This window comes from Rhinoderma darwinii, chromosome 5 (assembly GCF_050947455.1).
Source record: "Rhinoderma darwinii isolate aRhiDar2 chromosome 5, aRhiDar2.hap1, whole genome shotgun sequence".
NCBI lineage: Eukaryota > Metazoa > Chordata > Amphibia > Anura > Rhinodermatidae > Rhinoderma > Rhinoderma darwinii.
This window is the reverse complement of record NC_134691.1, coordinates 307,498,760-307,511,097: the sequence shown is the minus strand read 5'-3', so window position 1 is coordinate 307,511,097 and position 12,338 is coordinate 307,498,760. Positions and strand designations below refer to the sequence as shown.

Genomic DNA, 12,338 nt, shown 5'->3' with positions numbered 1-12,338 from the left:
ACTCTTGCTTGTTTCTCTCCTACATTCCCTCCAGGACACAGCTTGATTATGTACTTACTAAAAATGTCTTACTGCCGTCTGACTAATCTCCAGCTCTGACCTAAAAGAAACCTTGGCTACTTCATGTACATTTGCTGGTATTACTTTACATTCCTGCCTCTACTCTTATCTTAGCAAAACCAACTCTTCACATGTGATGTTACACAAAACAAGGTCCGATTACCCCTGAAAGAGAAAATATGTTCACTAACAAAATGGAGCTATTGTTATAGATATTCATTTCCATTGTTTAATGGACAATAGAAGGTTAATGAAGAATTGTGCAGATCTAAGGTGGCCATACACATTAGATTAAAGTCAGCTAAACCTGTTCATTTTGACGTGAATGGTTGGCTAGCTAATGTGTATGGGGGTGTCCCTACTCTCCCTCAACGACAAATGTCGGGGGAGAGAAGATTTGGGCCTGGATCTCAATATGCTCAATCTTTTTTTCTTGCGAGAAATAAGCCGCTGCCAAAGGAGTAGTCTGGCGGTGGCTTATTTCTCTCTCCCCATTGACAACACGTGCATGCTTAGCCGGGACAAGTGTCCATGTCTATGGGGGAGTCATTTGGAAAAAATCTCGGCCGAACTAGCGTTTAGCCGACAGTTATCTAAAGTGTATGGGCAGCTTTATGCTCTGTTTAATCTAGTGTCATACTACACCACACTTGATTTTAGCCAAAGGGGTGAGAAGAGATGGCTTTCATCTATAACAGAGCCATGACAGCTATGTCAGATTGATTTGCAAACGGATGCCAACGAATCCTGATGGGCCCCGTTGACTTATAGAGCAATCGGTCAGGTTTACTTCAGGGTTCTGCTATTTTTGATGCTAAGAATATTGCTCTTGGCTGCAATATTCCTACTTTATAATATTCCAGATACCATCACCGACTGACCAGACTGTGTGAATTATGAAGAGAGCCTAAGGCCGGGATCACACATATAGTTTTGATGCAGTTTTTGTGGCAGTTTTTGACTGACTTTTTTTTTTTTTTTAGCTAAAGCCAGAAATGGATCCAAAAGGAAGGAAAGCTATAAAGGAAACACTGGTGCATTTTTTTTTTTTCTTTTGTGTCCACTCCTGTGTTTGCTAAAAAAAAACAGAGCCAAAAACTGCAACAAAAACAGAATAAAAAATGCGTGTGTGATCCTACTCTTACTGTTTTATTACAAAATGTGCCCGCCTGTACCTACCGTGCAAACCTATTGAATAGTGAATATGTTACAATGTGATTCAAAATTGCCACTTCTCATCTACTGTTGGCACTGCTTTTCCTGAGGTTTCATGGGAGCCACTTGACTTTACCGCCACTTAGGTCTAGTGATTGGAGGGCTTCACAGCAGTTGGACTCTCACTGATCGGACATTGATGGCATATTCTAGCACTATGCCATCCAAATCTTTACTGAGACTTTAAATCCTAACTATAAATGTAATCATTTATTGCCTGTTATATATTCTGCAGTGATGTACAGAGAATGTACTAATATCGATCTGGTTAAGATTGTAAGTCCAGCCTGTTCTAGCCTTTGACTACCTAAAGTCGAGTGTCTCCACAATGCGCATACTGAAGATCAATATAATAAAAATCTCAGCATTGCATTATGACACAATTAATCTAAGACTCCATACACATGGCAGAGCCTGTACCAAAAATACTGCCATAGTATGCCATCTGATGGCGCATGCCACAATATTCTGTCAGATTCTGTATATATTTGACGAAAAAAAATATCTTCCATATGAAATCAGAGGCATGTGGAGGTACAGACTGCTATTGCGTATTACGGCTCTGTAAAACGTGCAGGTTGTATGGAGCCATAATACAGTACGATGTCGATGTGTATAAGCCTTAAATATAATAGCATATGGAGGTACAGACTGCTATTATGTATTACAGCTTTGTAAACCTTGCAGGTTGTAGCGAGCCATAATAAAGTATGTCGACGTGTATAAGCCTTAAATATAGGTGGCCTCACTCTATCAAAAAATAATCTGTGTGAGTGCAATAGAAAAAGACCTGGTAATGGTTCTGCTATACTGACTGTTAAAGGGGAATATTGTTCCCATCCAGACCCTCTGTCCTATGACCACATAAAATAAACCTGGTAGAGATCAGATAATATCCAAATCTACATTACTGTCATAACTTTATTCTATACTATACAAGAACAGATCAGACCATCAAAGCGATTTTGTTTCTGATCCTGTTCCTGCCCACTCCAGCATTAAAATATGTAATGCATTAGAATATGAAATCCCCCCACTGCCTGTAAGGATTTTTTTGTCATATACAGAAGCTCCTGTAATGCTTCAAGTTGAGTTACTAAGTGCAATGAGAGCTCTGAATCAACAGCCCTGGAGAGGAGAGAGGGGAGTTGGTTCTTCTTACATGTGCTGCCTCTATTCACTTGGTCTGCAAAGGTGCTGGTGAAGCTTTGACTCCCTGACTACCCAGGATCCGACCACTGGAAATCTTCACTCCCAAGAAGACTTTTTAATGTAAACCTTATTCTTTACCACCAAGGACGTAACTTCTTACTTTCTTCTAATATCATATTCGTTGAGATATAAATATTAAGAGAAAGACTGGACCTCATGCTCTTGGATCTAATGTATTCCAATGACCATCCAGGAATCTTCCTAACTTGAACTCCTCTGTAAGATGAAGACTATATCATCTGTGCTCATTGTAACTTTTCCTCTTCTGCTTTTTGTGAGTATCTGGATTGTGTAAATCTGTTGGGAATGTCTCCTTCAATGAGCTCTGCACACAAAGCTTCTACTTGGTTGTAGATAATATTTTACAATATATTGGAAAGAGTTATAAATGAGCTTTGAATTAAGTTAGTTTCGGAGATTTTAATAGTTTATATAGGTGTTTACCATACAGAATTATTGTCAGCAATACATGAATAACACAATAGAACTTTTTTCTTACATTACTTTTATTTTTGTTTTAGCCTGTATTTTTTTTAATGAATGTTTAGTATGTATTATTTCTGTAAACAAATGTATCACACTGAATGATCTTCTATTATGGAATAACATTACTATCATCATCATCATCATCATCATCAATATCCTTTGCATTAGCATTTGCAGAATTAAATTGGTAATTTTACTGTTTTTGTGTGCACCATTACACCTCACTGAGTTATAAGTCAGTATATTTACTTGCAGTCCTATGAAAAATCACAACATTGTATTGTACATTGTGTTATCACAATGAGTTGTTTCAAAAGCTTTTCTACTAAATCTGTACAGTATATAGTGCCACCCTATTCTGCAGCTCTGTACAGTTATTCTATTCTCATCAGTCTCAACAAAACTGTCTTCCAACGTGATTTCATTGAGTATGATTGCATTCACACATGCAGTTTTTGATGCAGTTTTCTTTAGCCAAAGACTGTATGTGAATATCCAGCCTACCAGACTCACAAATTTTTCCTGTCAATTGATCTACCTTTATGTAGCTATGAAGGGAATAATAAAAGCTGCTTGGAGGAAACTCACACAAATTAAAGAACAATATATTTTCCTGCTGCTATCTATATTAATCCAAGTTTATTCCTTAATTGGTACAAGTTACTTGCAGGATAATTAATTATGCATACAGGTTGATGTTAAAAAAAAAATTAAGTATTCCCCCTGTAGAATCCCAATTTTTAAAAGTTGCTTAGTTCCTGCAGTTTGCTAAGACTCCATGCAGAGGGCGCTATTGCACTTCATTGAATGGAAGTACATAGTACTTTACAATGTTTGCTTTAATATTGTGAATTTTACTATGAATATCAATTTGTTTTTGCAAAAAAATACACTCTGTCTAGTGTTTATAGCACAAAATATAGTGAGCAGTATGTTTGTTACTACATTCAGTACCTTTTAAAATTTCCCACAAAGTTCTTATATAAAAAAAATATTACATTAGTGCATCATTATAAGGCTTTAAAGGCTATGTAAACCTTTAAAAGGCATTTTTTTTAATAGCTGTATCGTTCGCTAAATCCTCTTCCCGTCAGGTCAGCGGGACTGACAGGTTCAGTGACAGCGGGCAGGCCCTACATTGTTATCCATCACATCTAAGTTCATAATTTAGATGTGATAGATTACAGGTGGATCCTGCGTGTAAGAGACACACAGGACCCGCTGACACTGAACCCATCAGATCTGTGGGACTGGCGGATTATAGTGAACGATCCAGCTGTTCTGAAAAAAATAGAAAAAATAAACAAGGGTTCGCTGACCGCGTTTCCACTGCGTTAGTCCATACGTTTGTCAAGACCACGGTATGAATGGCAAAGGTGCTCGGAGATATCCCAAGATAAATCCTGAGTCGACAGCAGGTATACAAGGCAATGAAAAAAGAAAAATGGTGTATCCAGCACTCTAGTAAAAAAATAGGTTTTATTTGGTCATTTTAAAAACAAAACAATTAAGATTATAATCCCGGGACCACACTTACGCATTTCAAACCTCTAAGGTTCTTAATCATAGCTTGAATACAGAGCTGCGGTATCTCCTAAAGTAAAAATAATTTTTAATAAAAACTAATTACAAAGTTGCACCAAACACAGTGACTGACCTTTTTATTAAAAAAAACAAAAAACAAACGCCTTTCAAAAGTTTGCATAGCCTTTAAACAAGGTCATTGGTGTTTTATTACTGTATTAGCTCACTAGCCAAGCAGTATGTTTCTCCTTTGAGTGTATTACGCCTGGATTGTAGTATATTATGTCCTCTTGTCTATTATCTTGCTGCTATAGAACATGCATGGCAATATACATTATGGTAGGATTGCTAAACATAGAATCATTCTGGTTTGGAGACATTTACTGTATGTCAGTATCAAATATATTTGAGCCAGTGTATATTCACCTGACTTTTGCAAAAGATTCGTTGCGTAATTGCAGTGGCAGATTAAGAAAACCATAGGCCCTGGGCTGTTACCCAAACTTGGGCGCCCCTTCTACACCGCCGCACTGCCGCACCGTAACTATTGTTAACAGTACCTTTTTGTGCAAGCATTAACGAATTGGTGTTACGATTCCCCTTGTCAAAGGGCTGTGTCCCTACATACTGATACTTTCACACTGTGCAGGGACAAATCCTCCTGACAAGGGAAATGGTAACACCCATTTGTCTATCAGTCCTGGACTGCACAAAGACTTTTTGTGAAATACAAGGATTTCCTATAATAAGCAATGTCAGTAGAGGTGACAGAATCTCTATAAATCCAGTGACTCACAGGTGACGACATCTCAGATTCTAGCAGTTTTTTTCATCTTTTCTTCTCCATGCGGTCCAGACTTGATGACGAGTTTTTCAGGCCATGACCCATTTCTGCAGAATTTACCACTCAGATGTTTTCGGTTACCCAAAATTTCCACACCTATAAATGAAGGTAAAATTATCGTGGTGTCACACACTGTGCCCCTAAATATAATAGCGCCATACACTGTGCCCCTGAATAAAATTGGGTCAAACACTGTAGAGCAAAGCAGCACATACACAGTGCCCCCTGTACAAAGTGCCACACACATCCCCTATAGATAGCATCACACACACCCCCCCTGTAGATAGCGCCACACAGCCCCCTGTAGATAGCATCAGACACAGCCCTCTGTAGATAGCGCCACACAGACCCCCTGTAGATAGTGCACACCCACCCCTGTAGATAGCGCCACACACAGCCTCCTGTAGATAGCGCCACTCAGCCCTGCCCGTCTTGTAAATAGTGCCACACAGCCCCCTATATGTAGTGCCACACAGCCCCCTTATATATAGTGCCACACAGCCCCCCTTGTACATAGTGCCACACAGCTCCCCCTTGTATATAGTGTCACACAGCCCCCCCCCTTGTATATACTGCCACACTGTCCCTCTCCTTTGTATATAGTGACATACAGCCCTCCCCTTACATATAGTGCCACACATCCCCCTCCCTTGTATAGAGTGCCACACAGCTCCCCTTGTATATAATGCCATACAGCCCCTCTCCCTTTTATATTGTGCCACACAGCTCCCCCCTTGTATACAGTGCCACACAGATCCCCCTTGTATACAGTGCTACACAGCAATCCCCCACTGTATATTGAAACATAGCCCCCGAAACAAAAAAATATTGTACATACCTTGCCCCATTCTCACGACGGATGAAGCGCTGCACATCGTCCGGGCGTAACGCTTGCGCAGACCAGCATGATGCAGTGACGTCATCACGCCGGCCTGTGCAGGAAGTCTTTCCAGCGCCTTATAGGTTGCAAGCCTGACGTGACCTGCGGCCTATAGTATTCATTTGTATCTGCGTCCTGAGGACGGGGGGCCCACGGTGCTAGCCACTCTACTGGGCATGAGGGGTCCCCAGGTGGTTGTCCGAACTGCCCTTATGATGATATGCCACTGCGTAATTGTCGCAAATAGGTGGCAAAATCGGCAACAAAAAAATTCTGCCACATGGCCGCGGACATTATTTTCAATGAGCCCGGGCTTCGGCCCCATAGGAATGAATGGGGCCGCAATTCTCACGTGGATTTTCGGGGGAATTGCGGCCGTAAAAGCACGTTCGTGTGCATGGGGCCTAACAGCGAATGATGCAGCTGCTTTCTATACAGAATAAAGAGCAGCTGTATCTCAAAAGGTAAAAATAATTTTTAATAAAGGCTATTTATAAAGTTACACCAAACACACTGACTGACTTGTTTATAAAAAAAGAAAAAAAAAATCCGTGCAAAAGTTTACATAGCCTTTAAAATTGCAGCTTTCCTAATACAAACTGTGTGTGAATAGTTTAGTGCACAGCTCTGTATGCATCTGTATAAATGACAGTAATTCAGACATGCTAATAGCATCTGGCAAAGAACAAACTACGGATATTCAGAATTCAGGGATGAGCAAACAGTTTAATCTGATTTAGATTAAACCTTCCTCAAGCGCTCAATTAATTTTTACCTGTTTGCATGTAGATCTGATACCTAATGTTACAACACCTTGTACCTGACATATTTGACAGCTATGTACTCTTACCACACTACCAATCACAAGAGGTTTTAACACGTAGCATCAGTTTTGAACATCATTTTCCAGTTACATCTCAATTTAATCTTTATGTGTAATGTTTAGTAACATTACAAATTGTACAAATATGACTAAATATTTGTACCCCCTACTCCTGATGCAAATAGAAATAAAAAAATTATATGTAAATACTGCAACAATTTTTTTATCGCTCCAAATGTATAAAAATAAAACATAATGCAAACTTGCTAATTGCCTTTAAAGGGAATGTGTCGCTAGAATTTGTATTTCTTTTTTTTCAGTTAAACAATTAGTATTTGAGTGATTACACATTGTTTTAATTTTTTTAATTTTTTCACAAGTCAGGAAATATTATAAATTCGATTCTAATTTATAACATTCCCATGTGCTGATCACTAGAGGGAGCAGTTCCCAAAATTGCAGCATGGTCACTTTGGTAAAGTAACCTCATTGATTTATGCTGCAAATTTGGAGTGGACACACTCTCCTCTAGTGTCCTCACACAATCCCCCCTCCCTTCTTCTGGCTAGTGCCAGGAGAAGGAGGGGTTTGAAGGTCTTTTGAAGGCCATTTTCTGAGCGACTCCACAATGTAGGAGGATTAGACACAGGGCTCAGCAGACAGTATCACAAGAACATACACGAACATAAATTACCTGCTCCTGCCGCCGCCTCCGCTGGTCTACGCTCCTTGCGCCTTCACTTCATGGAACATATGGCCGGAAGCCGTGGCCGGAAGTCGTCATCTTACTGTCCTGTAGCGGCTTCCAGTCCACATGAAAATGGTGCCGGATTTCGCTCTCGAACGAACGAGCCATTCCCACACAGACGGCGTACGCTTCTGAGAATGGAACGGCTCCCGTTCGCATTCTCTATGGGGTTGTGTGTGCCGTATTCCATCTCTGTATCTGTCGTTAATCGACACATACAGAGATGAAAAAAAAATGGCAGCCCCCATAGAGAAGTAAAAGTAAGAACACAGTAAAAAGTTTAACCCCTTCCCGCTGCAGCCCTTTTTCAGATTTTCATTTTCATTTTTTCCTCCCCACCTTCCAAAAGCCATAACGTCTTTATTTTTCCGTCGATATAGTACTATGAGGGCTTGATTTTTGCGGGACGAGTTGTAGTTTTTCGTAGCACCATTTATTTTGCCATATAATGTACTAGGAAACGGGAAAAAATTTGTGGGGTAGAAAATTTAAAAAAACGATTCCTCCATGGTTTTTTGCGCGCCGTTTTTACGGAATTCACTGTGCAATTAAAACAACATGTTAACTTTATTCTGTGGGTCAATACGATTATGGTGATACCAAATATATATCATTTTTTCTATATTTTACTACTTTTACATGTAAAAAAGTGTAAAAAAGAAAATTTATTCTGCGTCGCTAAATTCCGAGAGTCATAATTTTTTTATTTTTCCGTCAATTAAGTGGTATGAGGGCTTATTTTTGCGGCATAAGCTGTAGTTTTTAATAATACCATTTTGGTGTACATGCGACGGTTTGATCACTTTTTATAAAAATTTTTGTGGGAGATTAGGTGACCAAAAAATAGACATTCTGGCGTTTACAATTTTTTTTTTTTTTTACGGCATTCACCGTGCGGGTTAAATAATGATATATTGTAATAGTTCAGACTTTTACGGACGCGGCGATACCAATTATGTTTTTTTATTTATTTATTTACTATGCTCTAGGAGGAAAATGGGACCAGGGGGGATTTTTGACATTTTTATATTTTTTTTTTACACAAAAATAAAAACTTTATTTAACTCATTTTTACTTTTTTTATTAGTCCCCCTAGGGCACTTAAACCAGCGATCGTTAGATCGCTTGCACGATATACTGCAATACTAATGTATTGCAGTATATCGTGATTCTGACAGGCAACTATTAAGCCCTGCCTGCCGGAGGCAGGGCTTAATAGGTGCACAAAGATGGCGGACCTGGGGGCCTTCATTAGGCCCCCAGGCAGCCATAGCAACCATTGCCCCCCCACCTCTGCGATTGCGTTGCGGGGGGCGCGATGAGCTGTTAGAGGGGGTCGCCCTCCTATTTCTAACGATTTAAATCCTGCGGTCGCTATCGACCGCAGCATTTAACGAGTTAAACGAGTGGGATCACGCTCGAGCGCGATGCCGCTCGTTACTCTGAAGGGTCGACTGTAACAAACAGCCGACACCCGCATCGTATGGAGCGAGTTCACTCCGTGAGCACGATCTATACTTCCCCTACCCGACTTTGTCGTATGGATACGTCAAATGTCGGGAAGGGGTTAAAGTCACAACACTAATAAATAAAAATTTTGTTTATATTTTATTAAAAGCAATATAATAAAAAAAAAAAAATAAATCATGACACCTTCCCTTTAATGAAAAATATCTACTGTTTTGGGTCTGTGTCTCCATAGTTACAGACTACAAACAAACTCTGTGTAGTCGGATACTGCAGACATACTCCCTTCCATCTGCCACCTGCTTTTTGCTGACATACATGCGGTAGGTTAAAGAAAAGTATGGGACCGGTGGAAGGGAGAATGACTACAGTATCAAACTTCACTCAAATTGGTTGCAAATGCACGTGTCCTTTAAGTATCACAGTCACTCCACTGTAAAAGCAGCAGGAGTATATATTACGTACAGACATTACATACACATACAGTATATATATCTTATTTACAACATTACATACCTATATTATATACACTTTAGAGCAGCATACCTCCCAACTTTTGAATTCGGAAAAGAGGGAAATTTTTAAGCCACACCCCCTAACCACGCCCAATGTTCCGCATAAACACATCAAATCACAGCCAGATCCTTCTGCAAATAACGCGGGCACATTCCCACTGCAGATCTCTAGACTGTCTGGATATCACAGATATTATGTATCCGGTTATATCGTCTTTATGTTACTTTTCCTATCTTGGGTATAACATTTGCTCATCATGGCGGCAGCTGTTGCAGGAGACCCTGTGGTGGATGACTTTTCATTTGACAGGTAGCAGAGTTACATGATGGGGATTTTTTTTCCCAGTTGTGTAACTCTGCTACCGGTCAATGGAAATATCATCCACCAGAGCTCCCCTGTAGATTGCTCCACACACAGCCCCCCTGTACATAGCGCCAGACACAGCCCCCCTGTAGATAGCTCCACACACAGCCTCCCTGTAGATAGCTCCACACACAGCCCCCCTGTAGATAGCTCCACACACAGCCCCCTGTAGATAGCTCCACACACAGCCCCCAGTAGATAGCGCCACACACAGCCCCCCTGTAGATAGCGCCACACACAGCCCCCCTGTAGATTGCTCCACACACAGCCCCCCTGTACATAGCGCCAGACACAGCCCCCCTGTAGATAGCTCCACACACAGCCTCCCTGTAGATAGCTCCACACACAGCCTCCCTGTAGATAGCTCCACACACAGCCCCCTGTAGATAGCTCCACACAGAGCCCCCAGTAGATAGCGCCACACACAGCCCCCCTGTAGATAGCGCCACACACAGCCCCCCTGTAGATAGCGCCACACACAGCCCCCCTGTAGATAGCGTCAGATACAGCACCCTGTAGATAGCGTCAGACACAGCCCCCTGTAGATAGCGTCAGATACAGCCCCCTGTAGATAGCGCCAGACACAGCCCCCCTGTAGATAGCTCCACACACAGCCTCCCTGTAGATAGCTCCACACACAGCCCCCCTGTAGATAGCTCCACACACAGCCTCCCTGTAGATAGCTCCACACACAGCCCCCTGTAGATAGCTCCACACAGAGCCCCCAGTAGATAGCGCCACACACAGCCCCCCTGTAGATAGCGCCACACACAGCCCCCCTGTAGATAGCGCCACACACAGCCCCCCTGTAGATAGCGTCAGATACAGCACCCTGTAGATAGCGTCAGACACAGCCCCCTGTAGATAGCGTCAGATACAGCCCCCTGTAGATAGCGCCACACACAGCCCCCTGTAGATAGCGCCACACACAGCCCCCCTGTACATACCTCCACACACAGCCCCCCTGTAGATAGCTCCAGACACAGCTCCCCCTGTACATAGCGTCAGATACAGCCCCTGTAGATAGCGCCACACACAGCCCCCCTGTAGATAGCGCCAAACACAGGCCCCCTGTAGATAGCGCCAGACACAGCCCCCTGTACATAGTGCCAGACACAGCCCCCTGTCGATACCGTCAGATACAGCCCCCCTGTAGATAGTGCCACACACAGCCCCCTGTACATAGCGCCACACACAGCACCCCTGTAGATAGCGCCACACACAGAACCCCTGTAGATAGCGCCAAACACAGGCCCCCTGTAGATAGCGCCAGACACAGCCCCCCTGTACATAGTGCCAGACGCAGCCCCCTGTCGATACCGTCAGATACAGCCCCCCTGTAGATAGTGCCACACACAGCCCCCTGTACATAGCGCCACACACAGCACCCCTGTAGATAGCGCCACACACAGAACCCCTGTAGATAGCGCCACACACAGCACCCCTGTAGATAGCTCCACACACAGTCCCCCTGTAGGTGCCCCATTGCCGCCAGAGCGGAGAGCGGTAGATGTAGGCTTTATACACACGACAGGGTCCGAGTGTCGGCCGTTTTGGGCCATTTTTCCCGGCCGTTTTGCATCCGTTTTGATTCTGTTCCGGGCTGTTACCATTTTTATCGGCCGATTTTGACATCAGTTTTTTTCCCTGTCCGTTTTAAAATCGGATGAATTTCATTTAAATTTGTTGCCGCACCCAGCCCTCTGTAGATAATGCCACAGCCCCCCTGGTAGGTAATGCCACCCAGCCCCCTGTAGGTAATGCCACCCAGCCCCCTGTAGGTAATGCCACCCAGCCCCCTGTAGGTAATGCCACCCAGTCCCCTGCAGGTAATGCCGCCCAGCCCCTTGTAGGTTGCACCCACCCCCCCTTCCAGGAGAAGTCACTGACTTCAATGTCCATATATGGACAGTGTAGTCACTGACTTCTCCTGGAGAGGAATCCCCGGCCACAGGGTCGCGGATTCTGCTTTAGAAGTGAGTGACGTCACTGTGTCTATATATGGACAGTGTGGTCACTCACTTCTTCTGTAGCGTAATCCTCAGCCACAGGGTCGGGGATTCCGCTTCACAAGTGAGTGACGTCACTGTGTCCATATATGGACAGTGTAGTCACGCACTTCTTCTGTAGTGGAATCCCCGGCCACAGGGTCGGGGATTCCGCTTCAGAAGTGAGTGACGTCGCTGTGTCCATATATGTA

The 12,338-nt window shown here is 42.9% G+C and overlaps 1 protein-coding gene across 1 annotated transcript in view; it reads left to right on the top strand.

The window, feature by feature from the left end:
- Positions 1–2,354: 2,354 nt before the first annotated feature.
- VIPR2 (vasoactive intestinal peptide receptor 2) overlaps positions 2,355–12,338 on the top strand; it is a 103,378-nt gene continuing 93,394 nt past the window's right edge. Inside the window, exon 1 of the mRNA XM_075828703.1 lies at positions 2,355–2,761. Within this exon, the coding sequence (XP_075684818.1) occupies positions 2,711–2,761 (51 nt within the window). The 5' untranslated portion in view covers positions 2,355–2,710. The remainder of the gene's footprint in view (positions 2,762–12,338) is intronic.